This window comes from Hemiscyllium ocellatum, chromosome 3 (genome assembly GCF_020745735.1).
Source record: "Hemiscyllium ocellatum isolate sHemOce1 chromosome 3, sHemOce1.pat.X.cur, whole genome shotgun sequence".
Lineage (NCBI taxonomy): Eukaryota > Metazoa > Chordata > Chondrichthyes > Orectolobiformes > Hemiscylliidae > Hemiscyllium > Hemiscyllium ocellatum.
In genome coordinates, this window is record NC_083403.1 from 127,013,679 (window position 1) to 127,038,825 (window position 25,147).

General features: G+C 37.9%; 2 protein-coding genes across 5 annotated transcripts in view; one reads left to right on the forward strand and one right to left on the reverse strand.

Annotated features, from left to right (window-relative positions):
- The window catches only part of asap2a (ArfGAP with SH3 domain, ankyrin repeat and PH domain 2a), a 197,836-nt gene extending 194,474 nt beyond the window's left edge, over window positions 1-3,362 (forward strand). For both annotated transcript variants that reach the window (XM_060853322.1, XM_060853332.1), the window contains exon 28: window positions 1,169-3,362. In XM_060853322.1, coding sequence (XP_060709305.1) covers window positions 1,169-1,243 — 75 coding nt within the window. In that variant the 3' untranslated portion in view covers window positions 1,244-3,362. The remainder of the gene's footprint in view (window positions 1-1,168) is intronic.
- A 3,989-nt stretch (window positions 3,363-7,351) lies between these two features.
- The window catches only part of itgb1bp1 (integrin beta 1 binding protein 1), a 36,960-nt gene continuing 19,164 nt past the window's right edge, over window positions 7,352-25,147 (reverse strand). For all 3 annotated transcript variants that reach the window (XM_060821760.1, XM_060821755.1, XM_060821759.1), the window contains 5 exons: window positions 24,812-24,890; window positions 21,728-21,864; window positions 17,229-17,321; window positions 9,496-9,645; window positions 7,352-7,591 (listed from right to left, as the gene is read on the reverse strand). In XM_060821760.1, the coding sequence (XP_060677743.1) occupies window positions 7,520-7,591; window positions 9,496-9,645; window positions 17,229-17,321; window positions 21,728-21,864; window positions 24,812-24,890 (531 nt within the window). In that variant the 3' untranslated portion in view covers window positions 7,352-7,519. The remainder of the gene's footprint in view (window positions 7,592-9,495; window positions 9,646-17,228; window positions 17,322-21,727; window positions 21,865-24,811; window positions 24,891-25,147) is intronic.

Here is a 25,147-nt window from a genome sequence, read left to right on the forward strand (position 1 = left end):
TATCTTGATCAGCTTTGATCTTGCTGACATTTTCCACCCAACCTGTTTATTTAATGGCTCACCTTCCCCACTTAACCCCCAGACCCTACAAATACAGCTTTGTGATATTAAACATAGCCATGCACTGTGTCCCTTTGAAACCAGGGTGGTGTTAGGCATCAATGACAACCCTGCTGTACCCTTCTACACTCTGTTGCCTCCTGCCTCATGTTAACTTCTTTTTGAAGTGAAGGGTAATCTTACCATTATTGATTGAGGATATTTTGTCAAGCAAGTAGAGGGATTGAAAACAGATGATTTGGATGAAAAGAAGAAATGAAAGTTATGATCTCACATTATGTGGTTTATAATCTGTATGTTAGAGGGCTAGTGTCAGCTGGAGTTCAGGTGCATGGAAGTGGCTATGGGCCTGAGCCCAACATGGTCAGAACGAGCCCAAAGTATTGGTGGGGGAGATATCCAGGCATCAAGAGCAGGAAGCTCGAGATTTCCCAAAGAGAGGGTCGAAATGGAGGAGACCGAACCCTTGAACGCAATAGCATTTAACTTTATTTCTTTATATTCCTACTTATACGAAGAACAACGGTAAAGCTATACTTTTAACTTTGTTTTTCTATGTTACATCTTGGAACTTGCTTTTGTACCTAGGTACCTTCATACCTCAGATGGCGCTGTGGGTGGTGATATTGCACTGCACTCTTGTACTCCTGTAATTGAATACATATGATAATGCTTTAATCAAATCATAGATATTGCAGTGTCATTGGGCAAGTGTCAAACTTGCATTATTAGTTTTATTTGTAGTGTATTATTCTATAATGTGCATTGAACTAAATATTTCATCCAGGTTCTTGAATATAAACAGTGATACTAAATGCACATACACTGCTAAGAAACCCATACCATGGATTTGGAGTGTGTTTGCCCTTGGACTATTAAATAAAAATTGAATAATGCTCCTCAAAACAAGCTTGCATATGTAAATTTAGAATGCATATCAAGAACGTTACTAACTTTGTTAATTTTCAACAACACTATCATTCTTTGTTAGATTATAAACTTTAAATTTACTGCCTGGTATTTTATTGTTTAATGAAAGCAGAAAAGCAGCTATTATCCTGTGCACTGTTATTTGAGTAAACTCAATGATTTGATTTTTTTTTTGTAGATTGGTCACATTGAAGGAGACCCGAAGCGAAGGGGTGTATTCCCTGTGACATTTGTGCACTTCATTTCTGACTGAGCATCCTTTAGGACGTTGAAGAGAAAACAATTTGGAGCATGGTATCATACCAGCAAATGGCAAGGAAAACATCCGTGTTTAGCTCAATAGACAAATCACTTCTTAACTGGAGGATGTTATAAGTAACTAGTTTTAAATATATATTCATTAAACTATTTGCACTTTCAGTACAACTGGAGATTAGTTATAAATGGACTTCTCAAGTCCGTAAATTTGCAATGGTGCATGTAGGTACTTGGGAATGAAACGAATGCTAATTGTTCATGTACAGTGACAATGTTATGTTAGTAACTGTCACAAACATACTGAAGATCACAATATATTGCAAAAATGTAGCATTAACAATGGAGAAAAGCTGGAGAACACTAGTACTGATCAATGTTATGATATAGATTCCATAAATCAGGTATTGAATTTATAAAGCATGCTGAACTTCATAATTTTCTTAAGGCCTTAAAATATTGCTATGAATCTAAGAGTACCACTGTTTCCAGATTTACCTTTATTTAAATGCTGTAATTCCCATTGCAAGTTAAACTTTTCCAACTTCATTCATGAACAAAGGGGCCTAGTATTGTAAATAATAATTTCAAAAGGCAGCTAATGAACAGTACTGATATCCCAGGGCTGTTTATCAAAAGAGACCAGTTGGTGACAGAAATTCAAATTTGGTTATTCGGGGTCCTCTTTGCATTTCGAATAGTCTGTATTTTGTTGCGTTGAATGGTTTAACCAGTATAGGGTTTAAATAGCTAAATCAGTTTCCAAAAATATTCAAAATTTGTTGCAGACGTCTTTATTTTTTAAAGTTCTGCGTAGAATTGATGTTGATTCTTTTTATTACTAAGAACAGAATTTTGAAATTGTTCATCAAGAAAAATAAATGAAAAATGGTATACATTTAGTACAAATCATTTGTAGTCAACTTTCATCTCAAATACTTTTTTGCAATGGTATTATTGGCCTGTTATTGGAAATCTAGTCTTTTAGAGTTTTGGATTTGTTACACAAGTGGCCATGTTCTTTTTTTAAAATGTGTTAGTCTGGCTTCTAATGCATAGGAATGAAATATTTGACAAATATTTTGGGTTAGCAGCAAACTTTAAATTTGTAACCTCTCAACTAAATTTGGCTGTAATTATCGACTAAAATAGAACTTACTAATTCTTGTATCTAATGTGAATCAATACTGAAGATGTTGACATCATTCAGGATTACTGCTTTCTATGATTTGTTAAAAGGACCATAAAAATCTCTAGGCAGGATAATTGGTGCCACCTACTGTTGTCATCTGAGAGGGGTACTTGGAGCAGAAAGAAATCCTGACTGAGACATGATGTAAAATGGATACAAATAATGACAAGCTAAGGTGATTGTTGCAGAGCAACTGTATATATAGATATATTGTAAATGTTAAATCCTATAATACTTTTGCATTTCATTGCATTGATTTGACAATTAGCATGTATAATGTATTGTATATCCCAGTTTAACATTGGAATTCATCCAGAAATGTAATAAACAATTATTAAAGCAAAGCCTGCTTCAGCAATGCAGGTCGTCTGTACAAATTTTGAAGATGAGGCCTAATGATTTCACTATTTGTGAAGGAATAGTGAGCATCTGATGAAATACTGTACAAAGTCTGAAGTTCGAAAATGTGTATTTAAATATCCATCTTCTGCAGAAAGGCTGCTCCAATTGTTAACAATCATTTTGAGAATCAATAGATTTGGTAGAGATAAATTCCATTAAAGTTTAAATTTGTGAGACAGATGTATAGTTATCCACTTAATTGCCCATGAAATTTCCTCTCCTGTTCAGTTCTTTTGATTTATAGGATGGGAAGAAACTTTCATATTCTGCACTTTTAGCACTAAGTTCAGACTATATAAGTTTTGAAGTTAGTTAAAGGTAAAAGGTATGAAATATTTTTTGAATATAATTCCATTTGAAATGGCATCAGCTTAAAGAATTTACATAACCCAAATGAGGAAAATGGGAAAAAGTACTATGCACTTCAGTAGAATCCCAGAAGATGATCACCACCAGCATGTTTTTTTCAATCTTTTTCTTACTAAAATTCAGCCTCAGACAATAAAGTATCACTGAATTTCAACTACTTCCACAAAGTTTTCTATGTCTAGGTAAAATGAAAATCAGTAAAATTTAATTCATTGCATGTGTTGAATTTTATACTGAGTCAATAAAGGTTTCCGGGCTGGGAATAATGGTTTATAAGAGCTTTTCTTTTTGTTCAGTACATTTTGGAGATAAAATCTGAAATCGGTGGCTGAAAATTTATTTTCAGCAGCAAAACAAAATAAGTCTCTAAAATTTGACTTTCAATTTTTGCAAATATTAAAAAAAGCCACAGTTCACTTGTCTACAATTTCTAACAAATTGTAAAGACAAAAACATAATTGCCTTCTTTAAGTGGTGTTCCACAGGGATCTGTGCTAGATCCATTTTTCTTTGTCATTTATATGAATGATTTAGATGAGAATATAGAAGGCACAGTAAGTTTGTAGATAACACCAAAATTGATGGTACGGTGGATAGTGAAGGAAGTTATCTAGGATTACGGAGATCTTGCTCAGTTTGGGTCAATGGGCTGAAGAGTGGCAGATTGAGTTTAGTTTGAATACATATGAGGTATTGTTTGTTTCAGGAATTATACAATTCAAAGTAGGGCCTTGGGTCGTGTTGGAGCTTGGGGTTCCGGTACATAATTCTTTAAACAGGATGATTAAGAAGGCATTTAGCACGATTGCCTTCATTGCTCAGACTTTTTGAGTGTAGCAGTCGGGGTGTTATTTTGAGGTTGTATAGGACTTGAGGCCTCTTCTGGAGTACTGTGTTCAGTTCTGGTTGCCCTGTTGGAGAAAAAATATTAATAAGCAGGAGATTCTATTAGTTTTAAAATACTGATGGAAAAGGATAGACCAGACCTAAAGTTGAAGTTCTAAATTGGAGGAAGGCCAATTTTGATGGTATTAGGCAAGGACTTTCTAAAGTTGATTGGGTGCAGATGTTTGCAGGTAAAGGGATGGCTGGAAAATGGGAAGCCTTCAGAAATGAGATAACAGGAGTCCAAAGAAAGTATATTCCTGTTAGGGTGAAAGGAAAGGCTGGTAGGTATAGGGAATGCTGGATGACTAAAGAAATTGAGCGTTTGATTAAGAAAAAGAAGGAAGCATATGTCAGGTATAGACAGGATAGATCAAGTGCGTCCTTAGAAGAGCATAAAGGCAGTAGGAGTATACTTAAGAGGGGAATCAGGAGGGCAAAAAGGGGACATGAGATAGCTTTGGCAAATAGAATTAAGGAGAATCCAAAGGGTTTTTACAAATACATTAAGGACAAAAGGGTAACTAGGTAGAGAATAGAGTTTCTCAAAGATCATTAAGGCGGCCTTTGTGTGGAGCTGCAGAAAATGAGGGAGATAGTAAACGAGTATTTTGCATCACCATTTACTGTGGAAAAGGACATAGAAGATATAGAATGTAAGAAAATATTTGGTGACATCTTGAAATATGTCCATATTAAAGAGGAGGAAGTGCTGGATGTCTTGAAATGGATAAAAGTGGACAAATCCCCAGGACCTGATCAGGTGTACCCTCGAACTCTGTGGGAAGCTTGGCAAGTGATTGCTGGGCCTCTTGCTAAGATATTTGTATCATCGATGGTGACAGGTGAGGTGCCTGAAAACTAGAAGTTGGCTAACTTGGTGCCACTGTTTAAGAAGGGTGGTAAGGACATGCCAGGGAACTATGTACCAGTGAGCCTGATGGGCAGTGGGCAAGTTGTTGGAAGAAATTCTGGGGGACAGGATGTACATGTATTTGGAAAGGCAAGGATTGATTAGGGATAGTCAACATGGCTTTGTGCGTGGGAAACAGTGTCTCACAAACTTGATTTGAGTTTTTTGAAGTAACAGAGGATTGAAGAGGGCAGAGCAGTAGATGTGATCTATATGGACTTCAGTAAGGTGTTCAACAAGGTTGCCCTTGGGAGACTGGTTAGCAAGGTTAGATCTCTCGGAGTACAGGGAGAACTAGCCATTTGGATACAGAACTGGCTCAAAGGTAGAAGACAGAGGGCGGTGGTGGAGGGTTGTTTTTCAGATTGGAGGCCTGTGACCAGCGGAGTACCACAAGGATCAGTGCTGGGTTCACTACTTTTCATCATTTATATAAATGATTTGGATGCGAGCATAAGAGGTACAGTTAGAAATGTTTGCAGATGACACCAAAATTGGAGGTGTAGAGGACAGCGAAGAAGGTTCTCTCAGAATACAACGGGATCTTGATCAGATGGGCCAATGGGCTAAAAAGTGGCAGAGGAGTTTAATTTAGATAAATGTGAGATGCTACATTTTGGGAAAGCAAATCTTAGCAGGACTTACACACTTAATGGTAAGGTCCTAGGGAGTGTTACTGATAGAGACCTTGGAGTGCAGGTTCATAGTTTCTTGAAAGTATAGTCGCAGCTATACAGGATAGTGAAGAAGGCAGTTGGTATGCTTTCTTTTATTGGTCAGAATATTGAGCACAGGAGTTGAGAGGTCATGCTGCAGTTGTACAGGACATTGGTTAGGCCACTGTCGGAATATTGCGTGCAATTCTGGTTTCCTTCGTATCGGAAAGATGTTGTGAAACATGAAAGGGTTCAGAAAAGATTTACAAGGATGTTGCCAGGGTTGGAGGATTTGAACTGTAGGGAGAGGTTGAACAGGCTGGGGCTGTTTTGCCTGGAGTATCTGAGGCTGAGGGGTGACCTTATAGAGGTTTACAAAATTATGAGGGGCATGGATAGGATAAATAGACAAAGTCTTTTCTCTGGGGTGGGGGAGTCCAGAACTAGAGGGCATAGGTTTACGGTGAGGGGAACGATATAAAAGAGACCTAAGGGACAACTTTTTCACACAGAGGGTGGTACATGTATGGAATGAGCTGTCAGAGGAAGTGGTGGAGGCTGGTACAATTGCAACATTTAAAAGGTATCTGGATGGGTATTTAAACAGGAAAGGTTTGGAGGGATATGGGCCAGGTGCTGGCAGGTGGGACTAGATTGGGTTGGGATATCTGGTCGGCATGGACGGGTTGGACCGAAGGGTCTGTTTCTGTGCTGTACACCTCTGACTCTGTTTCAGAAGAGATTTACCAAGATGTTGCCAAGAATGGAGGGTTTGAGTTGTAAGGAGATGTTGAAAAAGCTGGAACATTTTTCATTAGAGCATATGAAGTTGAGGGTTATCATAGAGACTTTTAAAGTCATGAGGTGTATAGATAAGGTGAATGGCAGGTGTCTTTTCCTTAGACTGGAGGAATTCAAGATTGAGAGACATACTTTTTAAAGTGAGAGGAGAAATACTTTAAAAACAATGAGGGGCAATTTTTATTTTTAGTGTGGAATGAACTTTAAGAGGAAGTGGTGGATGTACATTTACAAGGTTTAAAAGACATTGGATAAGTACATGAATGTAATGTTTGAAGTGATATAGGCCAAGCGTGGGGAGATGGGACTAGTTTAGTTTGTGATTATGGTCAGCATGGACTGTTTGGACTGAAGAGTCTGTTGCTCTGTTGTATGGCTGTGACTATGATCTGGAAATGGAGTTAATGGGAAGTATAACACAGGGAAAAATCAGAGTACAAATAGAAAACTAACTGTCTCTTTTACTTGTGTGAATAAAAGGATGTTACTGCATTGCATTGCTAATTTGAAAGGGCAAGAATTGCAATGGTGTTTAGAAAGTGTACTGACCTGCCCATTCTTTGTTAAATATATTTGGCTTGAAAATGTACATCATCGAGACTTGTTCATTTAAATTGCTACTGTTAGTATGAGATATATATACACATTGAGCATTATAAAATGCAAAAATTAGCCAAGCAATGTATTATTGGCCTGATATTGAAGAAATATCTCTCTACAAAGCAATGCTTCATGGTTGCTACAGGTTTACATATTTCTGAAACCTTTATTAAGTCTTGCAGTAAACCTAAGGCAGTTTCAAGGAGGTATGGGGATGTTTGAACTGTAATTGAAATAATGATGTAGATCAATAACAGACTTTGATAAAACTATAAGCCTGCACAGTACTAACAGACAATTATTTCTCAATTTATTGAAAATATTGAAACGCAGACATCTTCAAACTTAAGAATTTGTTACACTTAGTTCATAAATCTAAGGCAACAATAGTAGATGAAGGTAGTTAAAACAAGGTAAATAACAATGAATCCAAATATATTGTTAAGAGAATAATTGTCAGGATTTCTCCGAGGAAAGTGCTGAATCAAAAGCAGTGGATAGAACTTTGCAGATTGTTTGAGCTTGTTCCTGAAAAACAGAAGGATTGGATTACTCATAACAGTGCATTTTTGGTGATTGGATAATTTTATTTGATCTTACGATTACTTCTCATGCATAGTTACAGATATAAACAATTAGAAACATCTTATGCTTTGATTTTCATCTGTCGAGCTCAGTGGCAGTGCACTCACTGGGTTCGACTCTTGCCTCGCCAATCATATACTTAAAAGGTGGCCAATATGGTGGCTCAGTGGTTAGCACTGATGCCTCAGCGCTAGAGACTCAAGTTTGATTCCAGTCTCAGGTGATTGTCTGCATGGGTTTCCTCCGGCTGCTCCGGTTTCCTCCCGCAGTCCAAAGATGTGCTGATTAGGTGGTTTGGCCATATCAAATTGCTCCATAGGATATGCAGGCTACTTGGATTAGTGCAGGGTTAGTGGTGGGGTTGGTTGGGGGTGGGATGGTCATCAGAGGGTCAGTGTAGCCTCAACGGGCCAAATGACCGGATTCCACACTAGGGATTGTGTGATCACTTCACTTTATCCTCCCAAACCATTATCTCTGGAGTCCTCTTTTTAGCTAAATGCTTGACAGAGCTAGGGTGGATTAATTCAGAGTTTCTCACATTATCTTTGAGGCAATGAATTTAAGGTTGGATTTATAATCATGTATCAGGAAGAAGAGTGAATTCATAACATGGGACAAAGAAAGCCAAAATAAACAATTCAATGGGATCAGTTGTCATTAGATGCAGAGGCTAAAGTAACCTGGAGCATAGGAGTTGGATCAAAGCAGAATGCTGTGAATTTCAAAACAGAATGCTGAGGAAACCTGACAGCATCAGACTCTGTTTTTCTCTTTATAGATGCTGCCACTCCTGTTGAGTTCTGCCAACATTCTCTTCTTTGATAAAGATATGTGGTGTTGATTGAAGGAAGTGAGACAGTAAAATATATCTCAGAGGAATAAGTGAGTAGAACAAATTGTGAAGATGCCCCCATGAAGCCTCTATATCTATAGTGTTCCAAATACTGATACAAGTTACAGTTACAGGCAGAATATCACTTCAATATTCACAGTAAGATTTTGACTTACTCAGGTAAAAATATTGAAAATGGGCTCATGACTTTTAATTTGCTAGCATTAGGTGAACAGAACCTATGGAAGTTAGCATCCTAGTTGGCACTCTGGTTAAGAGGGGCTGGACTATTGAGATTGCTTCTTATAAGGAGGCAGCAATAAGTGCTTCAATTGGTCCATCAGAAAATACAAAAACACTAACTATGCTTCATTTGTAAAGCCCAAATTAGGAAGGCAGCGATGCCTACTACTTGGGTTGTGACTTAAAAGAAGGTAGAAGGCAGGTGCAAAATTAATAATAGAAGAGCAGAAATGACACATGGCATATCTGGATGAGAGAAAAAAAACCCAAAATAAATCAGATTCCAGTTTGAAACAACAGTAAAAATGTGCACATAAGTAAAATGGAAATTCAGATTCTGTGTGATTAGAGACATAACTTATCATAGAGGAAAAGAAGGAAGTGATATGAAATGGTTAGAAGTAAAAGTCTAAGGCATAATGTCAGGATAAAGTCAACTTTTATACTGTATAGAATCCTTTTGGGATTGTCCATGATTGCTTTTCAGCTCGGGAGCCATTTGTGGGCAATGAATGAATGCAAAAGCATTCAGTATTCAACTGACTCTTATGGGAACCCCTCTCTTATAGATTTTGACATTTCAGGGTCATTTGTGGTTGGTTTCCCTAATTTCAAATTGCACACTTTAGTCACCTGTCTAATGAATATGGTATATCAATAACTTTTACCTGTTAGTGGCAAATGAAACCTGTGGTTCTGCAATTAAAATACCAAACCACTCTTGAAAATATTATAAAATCAAATATAAAATTAAAGATTCATTTCTCACCAAGCTATTGCACTGATACACGCAGATACTATATTCATTCTGGTTTGCATCGGTCGTTTTTAAAGCAAGGAGACTTTTTCCCATTCCTAAACCATCATCATAACAGATCATTCTCACTATCAAATAAAGTGGATGTCTGTGCAAAATGTCCTGCCAAAAGACAAAAAAAGGTTAGTAGAATTTCTTACTTTACCTGCATTTGGATGACTGAGGAAATGGAATTTTATGTTAAGTGACTAGAATAATTAGTGTATTTAATTAAATCAATGATCTGACACAGGGCAATGTTTGAGAAGAATGCAGAAATAGAAGTAATTTAGCCCATCAAGCCAACTCTGCTAACTTTTAAAACTCTAACAACAATATTTTTAAAATATTTTTGCCATGTATGCCAACTGCCTTACATCTCATAATAACATTTCTTCCCAATCAGAGTCTGGAGTTGAGATGATCTTTAATCTCTCTCTAAGAATCTAAATTTATTTATGTTCAACTTTTAACTGAAAGTTGCTGTTTAAATTCAGGAGCCGGGAACATCAGAAGTGATACACAAACTATTCACTGTGGAACAGTTGTAGTTAGTTAAGGAAGCTAGCTTGAGTTGTTTTTTTTTCTGCAACAGGATAAAGTAATTGTTTAGTTTTAGAACACATTCAGAGGAGTATAAGACATTCAATGAGTTAATCAAATTTTGATCTTTTCTAAAAATATTAATTTGTATGTATTTAACTGAAGTGCTGGGAAGTAGGTGAGGAAGGGATGGAGCTGGTCTTTTTAGCATTTTTAAAAAAACATTTTTACCCTATAGCAATTGGTGGTTCTTGCCCTTAAAAATCCAATTTATAAACATTGGTGGAGGAGTTGACTGATGGGTATTTCTAATTTCCATTATAATCTATGCGTAAGGTATGGCAGCTAAAATCATGCAAAAAGCCCATCTTGTGGTATATAAGGAGTCATCAACATGACTTAAATGAGCACTGTGCAGAAAGTGTCAGTGACTGCAAGAAAGTGTCAGTGACAGCAAAAAAGTGAGCTCAAACTTTGAACTCTAACAGCCACTGAAATAAATGACTGTAATGCATCTATAAGGCAGATAGGAAGCATGTTTTGGAAGGGGGTTGTACTGCAAGTTGGGGTATGCAGGCAAGTAAGGAATGGGTCCCCTAAGTGATTTTGCTTGCTAATTAGGGTTTCATCCTGGATATTGAAATGGGGGGGGGGGGGGAAATAACAGTTCTTCAGAGGAGTGCAACTAGAGTGCTTAATTGTACAGAAAGAAAGAAGAATGAAAGACTAGTAATGACAGAGGATTCATTAATTATTGAATTAAAGATGTATTTCGACAGCCATGGACAGAATGGTATATTGTCTTCCTGGTCCAAGGGCAAAAACTGCCACTGAGCAGCTGCAGAACATTCTTCTGAGGCGGAGTGATCAGAAGGTGTGATACCAGTGTCCGAAGGAGGAAGGGGTTTGTGGCCTTGCAGTCAGAATTTAGGAAGCCAAGTGGAAAAGCAACAACATGATTTCAAAAACAGTGATCTCTGGATCACTATTGCTTGCATTCGAGTACCGAAATTGTATAAGACAGATGAATAATGGATACACATTTAGTGCAGGAGGTGGTAGGACTTCAAATCCTTGGGTTATTGGGGTCTGATAAACAGGAAAACTTGTTAGAGCACGACTAAGGTGCAGAAAATAGGGGAGACACAGCATTAGAATAGAAAACAGTAAATTAAAAGATGGAGTTAGAATAAGGGAGAATTTGAAACATTCTAAATTAGGATTACTCTATATGTGCTGTTAGAGCATAAAACCATAGAATAAAGGAGCAGACAGGCTGGTTGACCCATTGAGGCTGCTCAAGGCTCTAATAAAGCTCTAATTCAATAATTAACAAATGCTCTATCATGACTCCTCTTTCATTAATTAAGCACCCACACTATCACTGTTCTTCAGAGGAGTGCAATAGGAACTATTACCGCCCGCACACCCCCACCCCCACCCCAAATCATGGCTAATATGTTTCTCAAGCCCATTCTCCTGTTTTCTCCCCATATCCTTTGATCCCTTTACCAATCAAGAACCTATCTTGTGTTTTAAAAATACTCAAGGAATTGGCCTCATCAGCCCTCTGCAGCAATGAGTTTCACAGATAAACCACTATCTAGCTGAAGAAATTCCTCCTCATCTCAGTTCTAAAGGTTCACCTCTTCACTCTGTGGCTGTACCCTCAGGTTGTAGTTTCTCCCACCAATGGAAACATCTTCTCCATGCCTACTCTATTCAGGCCTCTCTCTAAGGTTCAATCAGATCCCCTCTCATCCTTCTAAACTCAATTGAGTACAGACCAGAAATCTTAACTGTACTTCATAATAAACCAATTTTCCCAAGGATCATTCTTGTAAATTACTTTTGGACCTCCTTCAAGGAATCATTCTTCCTTAGATATGGGAAACAAAACTGCTCACAGTATTACAAATGCAGTCTAACCAGAGACTTGTACAGCATTAGTAGTACATTTCTGCTGTTGTATTTCAGCCCTCTTGAAATGAATGATAACATTGCATTTGTCTTCTTAACTGCCAACTGAACTTGCATGTTAACCTTAAGAGCACTTTGCTGCTTGATGTCTGAAGCCTTTTTCCAATTACAAAATAGTTCATGCCTCTATTCTTCCAAAGTGCATAACCTCATTTTCACATCATGTTCCATCTGCTGCCACTTTGCCCACTGTCCTAACCCATCCCTGTCTTTCTGCAGCCTCCCCACATACTGAACATGATCTGTCCCTCTACCTATCTTTCTGTCATCTTTAAATTTGGCAAAAATGCCCTCAGTTCCTTTGTCTGGATACATGAATAGTTATGATCCCAACACAGATCCCCGTGGAACTGCACCAGTCACAGCTGCCATCCAAAAACAGACCCATTTATCTCTACTCTCTGCCTTATGCCAGTCAGCCAATCCTCTTTCCATGTCAGTACCTGGGCTCTTATCTAATTTGGCAGCCTCCTGTGCAGCACCTTGTCAAAGGCCTTCTGGAAATCCAAATAGATCACATCAACTAGCTGTCCTTTGTCTAACTTGTTGGTTAGCTTTTCAAGGAATTGAAAGCAGATTTGTTAGGCATGACCTTCCCCGACGAAGCTGTGCTAACTCAGCCCTACTTTACTATGCACTTTCATATACTCATCATTAATAATGAATTCTAAAATTTTACCAACAACTGAGGTCAGGTTAACAATCTATAGTCTGTCTACTCTTTACCCCCCACTCCTTCCCCCCAAACAGTAATATTACATTAGCCATTTTACAGCTTCATAGAACCCCTACAGTGCAGAAATAGGACATACAGCCATTGACTCTGCACTAACCCTTCAAAGAGCATCCCACCCAGACCCACACTCACTACTCTCCCAATCCATCCCTATAACCCCAAGCTGAGTGTTAGCTTTGTGTCATGTGCACACGTGCACCAACGACCCCAACCCCAACCTTGGTCCTTTGTGTTGCAGCTTTCTGCAATTTTTCTCAATTTAATAAGTCTTCAGTTTTCCCTTCCAAAATGAACAACTTCACATTTTCACACTTTATGCTGCATTGCCCATTTAAGCCATCAATATCTGTCTGTAAACTGCTGGTATCCCTGTTGCAACTTGCCTTCCCACCTGTTTTGGCTACAGTACATTTACTTCTTCCTCCAAAAGATTAATATATATTGTAAACAGGTGCAGTCCCAGCACCGATCCCTGTGGAACCCCACTGGCTGCAGATCATCAAATTGAGGAAAAAATGCATTATCGCCACTTAAACCCCTTATCTACACTCACTATTTTCATGTCATTAAAAGTTGTAGGACAAGTGGAGAGTACTTAATAAATAACTACAAAATTGTAACCTTTTATAAAAAGGAACAGAACAAGAATTGTATTGAACACATATAAGACACTAGTAAGATCTCAGCTGTATTGGGAATATGGTTCTGGGCACTTCATTTTAAGAAGGATGTAAATACATTGTAGAGAGTGTGGAAGAGAATTACAGGAATGATTCTAGTAATAAATTTCAGTTATGAAAACAGATTGGAGAAATCCTTAAAAACTCAGATGAGATTTGACAAAAATTTTAAAATTTCCCACTTGTAAAAGAATCAGGAATGATGGCACAGATTTAAAGCTGTTTGCAAAATATATAAATACATTGGGAAAAAGTACTTTGCACAGTGTGTAGTTGGTCTGGAATGTGCTGCATGTAACTGGTGAGGAAAGGTCAATTGAGGCATTCAAAAATCCATTAGATAATTATTTTGCACAGAAACAGTGTAGTTATGGGGAAAAGGCAAAAGAATTGCATTTGGACATAATGTAGTTTGAGAGCTGGTGTATACACTGGGTAAATGGCTTCCTGCACGTTAATAATTCTGTGATCTAGCTCTATTTTAAGCGGTTAATTGATTTTTCATAATTCGTTAGCTAAACAAATTCCTTCTCATCCAGCGGTTATTCAAAGATTGCAGGTGTGAACTCAGTTGCTCTCACGGGGGGTGTATGTTGCGTTAGCAGCCACTTCCAGCTTATGTGACATCTTAAGGCTGTTAGCTTGGGCATCGCTGTAAGCAGCAGAAACAACTGAACTGATCCTGCGTTGACAGTATTTTTGAAGAGTCTATACAGTTGCAAACTGTCTGCAAGTACTATAAAGTGATGTTCCATTTTCACAGGAATTACAGGCTTAATTATATGAAGGAAGCAAGAGGAATCAGGACTGCAGTTTTACTGTCTCTGGAGTTTGCACCACTACAGGGAGCTAGAACAGAGGCATAAGAGGGAAAGTGTGCAATGCATTCAACCAACTTGCTGGACTTCTCCATATTCCTCAATAGTAAGAGAAAGTCGACAGATCAGCCATTGCTTCCTACATCTATGTGTACACACCCAACAGTGCCTGCCTTTTAATGTTTTCATCTGAATCCCCTGTAGCAGAACTCATCTGTGACCTTCCAGTCAGCTAGCACACAAGTCATCCATTGTCCCTGGCCTTGATTTAGTACATGCGTGCCCAGTAACTCAGCATGCAAGACTCTCAATTCTGTACGGATCTTTAAGGTATATGCAGTGTCTGTATCTGAGAAAGTGATTGCAGGTATCAGATCACGTGATGAAACATCTTCTCACCCTGTACTCTTGGATTGAGTAAGTTCTTGTAATTATTTTGAAGCTGATAATTATAGAGAAGTTGGTGAAAGAATTGGGGAGTATGGAAAATGGGCTGGAAAATGAAGTCCCCTCCCTGGCAAATCTGCAGTTTGTTCATCATGCCAAATAGCAGCGTGAGGCTGGAATTAAGAAGTGCATAAAATAGGAGTAAACTGTCAACCCAGATGTTTAGTGATGCTATAAGTAGCCCAAGGATGTTGAAAGCCATTCCTTTTATAGGATTCAGGAAGTGTAACCATCCTTATCCTCCATAATTATGCTCCAGTCATTTCTCAGTTGGTAAATCACTTGATTCTGCTCGTTTCTTTCAGGATAAAGTAGTATACAATAATCACTGGGCGGAGGCCATGAGGTGGGTATGAGATTTGTAGCTTTAAGTGCAAGGATGAGGTGAAGTATCGAGATTTTATCAGTTTAGTCCTGAGCATAAGGAGCTGGTCCGAGCACCTAATGGGACTCTGTTGCATTAAGCAATGTGAGAAGCTGGTGAAGCAATGCAGAGATGATATCATGGAAGATTCATTCACTGACTTTGACAATCCATGTCAAGTGATTGGAAAGTCATTAGACCACTTATAGCAGTGCCCTAAGTACAATACATTTAAATGTGCTGTTACAACTGAAGCTGGAGGAATACACTGTCGCTCTAGAACCACTACTTCATAACATAAAAATACATTTCCTAATTACCAAAATGAACAATTAAATAACTTATCTAAATAACCTATGATGTGGAGGAGCCTGATGAAGGAGCAGTGCTCAAAAGCTAATGCTTACAAATAAAGATGTTGAACTATAGCCTGGTGTTGTGTGATTTTTATCTTTATCTAGGTTTCATAATAGTTTTGATAATCTAATTATGGGTTTTTAAGCAAAATAATACTTTTACTACAGTATTATAGTTTGTTAACACACATTGTAACATAAGTCCTAACGATTCTCCCTGTCAATATCTTCAAAAACATACACACACCCTCACTCTTCAGGAACGTAGTGATAACAAATTGAAGAGATTAGCTTTCTGAAAAAAAAACAACCCTGGCCAATGGATTATTCCAAAAGACCAGAATAAAATGTGGAACATTCCACAGTCTGTGCTATGAGATTCTGACGTGTGGTCAAGTCATGAGAATCATAGAATCTTTACAATCCAGATAGAGGGCTTCAGCCCATCAACTCTGGACTGACCCACCCCTAGTCATGTCTGGTTGTTTTTGAATTCTTGTAGAACAGCTTGCTGACCAAGTACAAATCTTGAGATGTTCTTTCAGTCACTAATGCAAAAAGAACAAGAAGGTTTCACCGTGAACTGAAGAAGAGTTCTTTAGAAATAGTAGCAAACAGTAGGCAGTTTGGTCACAGCAAGCTTTTTTAGAATTCACCTAATTTTTACCAGGCTTTTCTCCAACTAAACCAAGAAAAATTTCACCAACCTAATCGTTCAAAAACAAACCTCACCAGGGTCTACTGTAAGGCAAGCCATTATTACTGGTCATGTGATTTCTAGGAAGCCTTGTTAAAAATAAATTTCCATTGAATGTTCACTAAAGACAATCACATCTTTTAAAGAAACTAGTTGGGTATGCCCACAAAATGTGAAAAATTCCTTTTTCCACGATCCTTCAAAACTTAAATCCGCCAAGCAGTATTAAATAGAAAGTGTCTTTGTAACAGTATACTATAGCAAGTTTGCAATGCTCTATGTATGCTTCTCAAGAATCACTTCTGAAGATGTAACACTACTTTATAAGATTTACTGAACCAAGAACTGGTTTCTGGTGAGAAAACATTAAGACATTTCATTTGTTATCACCCACTCCATCAAAATATTGTAGTCATGTCATCCCATTTAACTGACTGTTGGAATTCAGAAAAGAACACCTGAACATTGCAACTTTAGCATATAGATGACACTCTATTGGATGCACATGAATGATTCGTCTGCAGAGCTAGTCAGAAAGGAAATTGTATTAACAAATCAAATAAAGTATCATTCCTGTTCATGCAAGTGTTCAGGGTGCTATGTAATGTTGAACTCTGCGCAACAGAACCAGAAGGCCTCCTGAATTACAGCACCTTTGGTATGAGGAACAATATCGATGATGTTAAATGTAGGTTTTGGTAGCTGCACACTGATAAAGGTTTCATGTCCTGAGGTCAATCACATAAGTTTTTCCTAAACAAAATAAGGACAGAATATGCATTGCAGTGTCAGCGCATACTAGTCTTTTATTGGCTGTTGGTATTAATTAGCAAATAGAGGTCCAAAAGTTTTTAAAAATTATTTAATTACCCAAATTAGCACAGTTCTTAAACCCTTTATACAAAATTGTGGATAGTGGTTAACAAATGATGCATGGGGCAAGTGTAAAAATTCATAAACATTGCAAAGGAATGTCACGATCACACACGCTGACAATAAGTGATCACGGTTTAAAATGAGCATCTTTCTTCCCTACAATGTAAGTGTGTCATAACAAAATTAGAAGAAGGAATTAATGTACTTACAAATTGATCAGAGGATGCGACTTTGATACCATATTTGGAGACGTATAAAATACTCTCCTCTTCAGATGGTATAAAGGGTAGTTTTCCATATTGCTGTAAGAGAAACCACACATCAGAGAGAAAGTTACCAAACTAGCTGATTGATGGAAATAGGAAGTTGTTAATATCACCTTAAGACCTTTTGTTTTGGGAAGATTTCAGTTGTAAGGTAATTAAAGTGTTGAGATTTAGAAATTCCCAGATCACCTTAAGACTATAGAAACATGATTTCACATGTACCCGTGATTCCTGATGAAGGGCTTATGCTCGAAACGTCAAATTCTCTATTCCTGAGATGCTGCCTAACCTGCTGTGCTTTGACCAGCAACACATTTGCAGCTGTACCTGAAGGGGGTCAGAACCAGGAGGATGAAAGCCTTGAAAAGTGAAGTTGGCCTTCATTTACCTGTGGAATTTCAGACAGCAGTTTGAGGATAATTAAATTTATTGGGCATTTTACTAATCTCTGCTGTCATAAAGATAATTAATTCCATCTGGAGCTTTGGTTGGAATTCTGGGAAATCAATGTGGGATTTTTCAGGAGTTCTTGGGTGCTTTTAACTCTAAATCCAAAGGTGACAGGGTGAAAGCCCAGATTTAAGCAGCCAGAAGAAAAAAAAATCTGTGTGTTGAAAAACAGCATTGACCAGAGCAAAAGAACAGTCCTAAATCAAGGCTATTTTATGCTCTTCAACCTAAGTTGAGTTGAAAAAGTGCAGAATTATGGGGCACATAAGAAATACCGCAGGACCTTTTTAGCTAAAAGCTAATAGAAACAGCCCCATGAAATTGCATTGCTTGGAGAATAGCTGCAACACCAAGGAGAAATCAAGGCAAATTCCTCAGCTGTGGCACTTTTTCAGTCCCAGGAAGTGGAAAGAAACTTTAAAAGCCTAATAAGTACACAAAGACTTTTGGGGGGGAAATCACAAGGAAAAACAGGAGGTGCAGTTAAAAGTTTAAGTTCAAACAATACGAATGCATAAAACACAATCTTTAGCATAAATTTTAAAAATTCATCCAAGACCCTATTTAGTATGTGTTTCCTTAATAATTCTACAGGATAAAATGCATTTGGAGACGTGTAAGTGTAACATTAGGGAAAATCCAAAGGCAGTTTGTACGTATATTAGGGACAAGAGAATAAGAAGGGGAAGAGTGGGTCAAAATGGCAATCTATGTGCAGCGAGAAGACATAGCTGAGGTTTTAAATGAGTACTTTGCATCTGTATTTACAATAGAGAAGGTAGGTGTAGATATTGAGAGGAAGATGTATTGGCAGTTTTGGCAGGCTTGAGAGTGCATAAACCCCAAGGCCCAGATAAAATGTATGCAAGACTGCTGCAGGAGGCAAGGGAGGAAATGATGAGGACTCTTGACATAAATTTTCAAATCTACTTGAGCTACAGGAGGATTCCAGAGGACTTGAAGACAACTAATATGGTACTATCCCCTTTGGTTTGTTCACCATTATTGAATCTACTAGCAAGTCCTCTCTTGTTGAGCCGATTGCATTCTGGGCTTTAAAAGAAAACCTGTGTTCTTGTAGAACCTAAATTTCTGTATCGTTTTTATTAGCAACTTTAATGATTTAAATTCACTTTTTTAAAAAATGTTTTCATGATTTGTTTGCATACTTCTTTCACGTTCCTTCCATGACTGGGTGTAACCGTAGACTACTGTATGAATGTGATTGATTGGTTGTTATCTCTTATTTCCATCCAAATGGATTCTATTTCTGTTGTATTGAAGGGTGATTTTTAAAATATATGTATATATTCACAGGATTCTAATGCCTAATTTCCCTTGAAGTTGGTGACAAGCTGCCTTCTTGAACTGCTGCGCGGCATGTGGTGTAGGATTTTGCCAGTGCAGTCACTAGTGGTGCTACCAAGCCAATTTTGGTGATGGACATTAAAATCCCCCCCAAAAAAACATATATTCCATGTCCTTGCTGACCTATGTGCATTCTCTAAGTAGTGTTTAATGTGGAAGAAAACTAATTCATCAGCTGAGGGATAAATGGTACGTCAATTACCAGGAGGTTTCCTTGCACATACATATGTGAGGCTTCATAGGGTCTAGAGTCAACACTGCCGCGCTGCTATCTCTGGATTGTGATTGTGGTATCTGGGGTGTCATCTGTAAGATATGATTCTGTGTGAATGACCTCCTCAGGGTGTTGTTTAACCAGTGTCTTTAGCACAGACCCCAGATGTTGCTAGAAATAGAGGGCTTGAGTTATAAGGATAGGCTGGGATGTCTTTCACTGGAGGGTAGAAGATTGAGATTAAACCTTAGAGGTTTATAAAATCATGAGAGTTATAGATAAGGTGAATGGCAGGTGCCATTTCCCTAGGGTAGGGAATTTCAAGGTGAGACGAGAAAGATTTTTTTTTTAAAAAAAGTCTGGGCCAACATTTTTGACACAGTAGTTCAGGTGTGGAATGAGCTTCCAGAGGTGGTGGTGGATGTGGATACAGTTACAAGGTTTAAAGATATTTGGATAAGTATACAAATAAGAAATGTTTGAAGGGACAGTGGCCAAACACAGGCAGGTGGAACTAATTTAGTTTGGGATTATGATTGGCATGGACTGGTTGGAGCAAAGGCTCTGTTTCTATGCTGTATGACTCTGTTCATAAAGAGGACTTTGCAGGATCAGCAGGGTTGCATGTGCTATTGTCGTTTCCAGTGACTTGGCTTATGTTGTGTGATCTGTCCAATATTGCTTTTGTGAGATCTTAGCATTTGGATACAACTGAGTGACTTGCTGGGCCATTTCAGAGGACATTTAAGAGCCAACCACATTGCTGTGGGCCAGACTCATGAATATGGTAAATTCTTTTTTTTCCCCCCCTAAAAAGATATTAGTGAACCAAATGAATTTTCACAACAATCAACAAGAGTTTCATGGCCACCATTATTTTAGCTTTTAGTTCCAGTTTTATTAATTGTACTCAAGTTTCACCATCTGCTATGATGGGATTCAAACCAATGTCCCTAGAGCAGAGCATGTAATATTAAATACTTTTAGACAGAAGTAGAAAAGAGAATCTAAGATTATCATGGTTGATGAAAATTACAATTTAAAACACAAATAAATCAGCCCCAATCTTAATTGAATTGCAGAGCATACTTGAGGAACTGAATGATCTATTTCTGCTTCTATTTCGTACATTCATATTAGACCAGTGACAATACAATGATGTCACTACCTGCTTTTTTTTTACTAGTTATCTAGTAAGTAGTGCTACTCCACCTCCCTTTTCATACTATTTTTCTCTAAATGTAAACTCATTGTATTTACGCTGTGTTGGACGGAGTTTTGGGGCGGGGCAGGGGCGCGCTCAGCTGTGGTGTGCAGCTGCCTCGTCTCCTGAACAGGAAGCAGTCTTAACAGAAAATTCTGAGCCTCAGAGGAGAGGTATTGAATCAATTAACCAAATAATCAATTATCCAGACGAAATAGTGCCCACCCATTTTGTTCAGATAACCGAGGTTCGTCTGTATATCTGCTTTCTCGCAATATGGTCTTGCCTCCTGTTCATGTTTTTTTAAAGTGACTCTGCCTTGCTCTACAGCTTAACCTCAATATAGTAATAGAATAGAACTATTTATTCCCTAGTCATTTATACCCTTCGTTTAGTTTTGTCTGTCATTTCCTGTTTGTTTATATGCAGGCCTGGTTCATATCTTGTAACTAACTCCATACTCTATGTTGCAACATTAAAGCCTTGCTACAACCCTGTTTAGTCACTGGTCCTAATCCAGTCCAGTCCAGTTAAATTTTCATATTTAGAAATAGAAGAGATGTCAATTTGTTCCCAGGGCTGAACAATCTTTCTCCACTGACTGTCCAGCATAGAGGCCAGTCACTTTTTGATGTTATCCAACCATATTGTCTTGTCTTGTTTTCTGGATGTGGTGTGTTGCATAACCTTTTTTCGATGACTGCATCTGTTTGTGTCACATGCCCAAAATAAGAGCTTTCCTGATATCTATTCTTCAATGTTCCTCTTAATACCAATCTTCAAGAACTCATGCATTTGACTGCATGCAATTTCTGTTCAAGTTTTTTCAATTCAAATGCTCTTCTTCGACCCTCATCACACTTCATGGTCCAGCTTTCACAGCCATACTTTGCCACTAGCCACACAGGAATCTTCTTTGGATGCGATATGCTGTGGCTGCTCCATGCTGTAAACAGGTTGACAATGCCATAAGCATTATCAAATTTCTTTGGCAGACTTGGCAATTGCACTATAATCTCAGCTAAACGAAAGGATCAAACTATTAAACTGAACTTTGGTAATCAGAAACTTGCAGGTCTTTTCAGTTATCCCCATCACCATCTTGTCAAGACTGATCAGGAGGACTATATTTAATTATGTTTACAGAACCGAAAGTTTGTTCACGATAGGGGTTAATAAGCACTCCTCTAACTTCCATTATCTTACCTGTGCCAAATCAATATAATTAATCAAATCCTGTGGTCCTTGAAGACATTCAAATAAACTGGAGTTTAAGTTTTCAATAGCCCCCAAATACTTCACTCGGAATTCAGTGCATGTGTCAAAGTTACTGTTACTCTGTCCTATAACAAAAGCATAAAAACACAATTTGTCAACTTCCAGTATTGAAAAATAAATTCTTTACATTACTACAAAACTGGCACCAATTTTTTCTACTTTTACAAGTATTACGTTTTATTCATGTTGTGACTTATTGGAAATGGAAAGCAAGCAATTGTCAAGAAACACCACCAATCAACACCAGACCCACCCCAAATTTTCTTCCCCTTAACTCCTCCCAGCTCAGGCTGGGGTATATGTTTCTACAGGCCACTACCTTGCCAGGTAGTCACTTTTGTATATAAATTTAAATAGTTTATTTCTGGGAGAAGGCTGCAAAGAAGACCATGGGAACTTTAACTGATCTCTTCCATTCTTAGTCTGGGCATACTGAGGTCAATGGTAGAACTGTTGTCACTATTTCAGCTCTGATCAATTGAGTTCAGTGCAGACCAGGGTCTGCCCCATCTATTGGATTTCCGAAGGAGCATTTTTATCCACTGAGGTATCAGAGAGACAGAGCTTTATTATTCCCTCCAATCAATGCTTATAGCTATTTCTCAAAAAGGTACAAAATTACTTTGTGTAATATATATTGTGCTTTAATAAATAAAATTCATACTTATATAAAAATTAACAATATGCTTGGTGGCATTATAATTTGAAAAGCTTGTAGATAACAACTTGGGAAATGTTGCAAGTATTGAAGGTAATAACAGACTCAAGGAGAACATTCACAGGCAGATGAAAAATGAATGATAATGTGTGGGAATATATTCTGGCAGAAAGAACAAAGAGACAATACAACATGGTGGGGTCTCCCTGTCTTTGAAATAAATAGGACAAGATGAAAAGACTTTTTTTAAATAAAAGAATGTATGTGTGATTTATGGCTTTACAAATAAAGGCATTGAGTACAAAAATCAAGAGAGTCATGTGAAACCCATAAGGCATCAGTTTGTCCTAAACTGGCATATAGTTTTTAATTCAGGACATGAAACTTCTAAAATTATATTCAGGCCTCAAGTGTTAACATTCTAGTAAATCTCTTATTGGAGATGGAGGAGTTAAGTTATGAAGAAAGGTTAGAGAACCTGGGTTTTTCTCCTTCAGACAGAGAAGGATAAATCAGTAGAGGGATTTAAAAATCACAAAAGGATTTTGATTCTTTTTCATTTATGGAATATGAGCATGCTGACTTGGTCAGCATTTATTGTCCATCCCTTACTATCCAGTCAGTAGTTGCTGAGAATCTGAAGTCGCTTGTAAACCAGAACAAGCAAGGACAGCATATTTCGTTTCCTAAAAGACTCGAGTGAATCTAACAGGTTTTTTTAAAAAAGATAATTGAAAGTTTATTTGGATGCCATTTTCTAAAATTCCAAGTTTTGATTTTTATTGAATTCAAATATACCATCTGTCAAAGTGAGATTTTAACTATTGTCCCCAGAACATGGCAGGAGATTTTGAGAGACACACATTACCCCCTTAATGGAAGGCCACTGAACCTCAAACCAATAAGATAAAGACAGCTCATCGGGTCTTTAAAGTGCTCGGGATCGTAGGCGTGGAAAGCAGAGAGCTGCTGGCTAATTAGAGACCAGGTGCACATGCATGCACACCCTGAAGGCCCAGGATCATGGAACAACACTGGTCAGTAGTAATTAATGTTGGAGAGATTTCATGGGGTGGAGAAGATTGCACAATTGGGTTTGGCAGGAGGGAGCTGGGCTGTGGGCATGGAATGTGGTGCTAGGGAAGAAAGGTGCTCTCAAATGCTAAGAAAATGTAATGCATGTTGATTACATGGACTTTGTGGTATTTTGTCAACACAATCATGACGAAATACCAAAATTAAAGTTCATGGAATGGGAGGATCACTGGTAGCTTACATGGAAATTGGTCTTGAGGATGGAAGGAGGTTGTGGAAACTGGTTGTTTTACAACTGGTGGATGATAAAGTGTTTCTGTTCAAGACTGTGTTTAAACATATTTATACAGATCTATAAATCAGGTTTGTGATTTTTAAAAAATGTCTAAATGGATTATTAGTATATATTTTTTACAGGTTGGGCAAGTTTTAAGCATGTGCTTAAAAGTAGACTCCCCTTGGGGAGTTGAGGGAGAGAAAGACAGAGATATAATGACTCAACTTATCAATAGAAAAGAAAATTAGAAAGCTGGACCCTAGTAATACATAGTGAAACAAGTACTGTGGATTACATGTATAATAGATAAGGTGAATAGTCAAAGTCCTTTCCCCCCGGGGGGGGGGGGGGGGGGAGGAGGTCCAAAACCAGAGGTCATAGGTTTAAGGTGAGAGGGGAAAGATTTAAAAGGGACCTGAGGGGCGACCTTTTTCACACAGGCTAGTGCATTTATGGAATAAGCTGCCAGAGGAAGTGGTAGAGAAGAGTACAATTACAACATTGAAAAGACATTGAGACAGGTATATGGATATGAAAGTTATCAAAGGATATGGGACAAAATCAGGCAGATGGGACTGGTTTTGTTTGAGAAACTTGGTCAGCATAGGCAAGTTGGACTGAAGGGTCTGCTCCACTGTAGTATGATTCTAGGATCTATGTAGTCTTAAGCGCAGCAGCAACTGTACCCACCTTTCCCCTGCTAACTTCCAACTAAGATTGCACAATATATTACAGATTTGGATAGGGTGATGGATCTAATCTTTCTGTATGGCTTAAGGATACATCATTAGTCCGGGTACCTATTGAACCATCAGTCAAACTGTAGCAATCTGTTTAAAAGATGACAGTGCATAGATCTAATTCGGAGACTTCACACAAGTTTGGAACAATCCCAGTGGAGTACTTTTTATCAATATGGTATTATAGCAATGACACTCAAGTCAGAAATACAAGACCTACTAGTAAGGGAGTAGTCAATATTACATGTTACAGTTTGAGTCATTAATAATTTGAAAGATTGAGAAATGTTGCTGTACAATACCTGAACTCCTTGTGGACTCTGTATCAAGACTAGCCACTGTACTAGATCTGGAGAGACCACCCAAACTGGAATCTACTGACTGAAAAAAGAAAGCACACAAATATATGAGGCACTTTAAGAGATAGTAAAATGCAGCATTTACTAATCTATCTCTCAAACATCTTAAGGGTTACCCTCTATCTTCAGCATAGTATCTATGGAGAGTATTTAGGAACAGCTGATAGTGTTTCAATAGCAGTGGCTTTATGTTATCCCATCTCCCAAATATTTCATCTGACAATTGTGTTAGGGTTAGATTATTTTTAAAAAGTGTGTGTTTTGGTGAACTAAATTAAC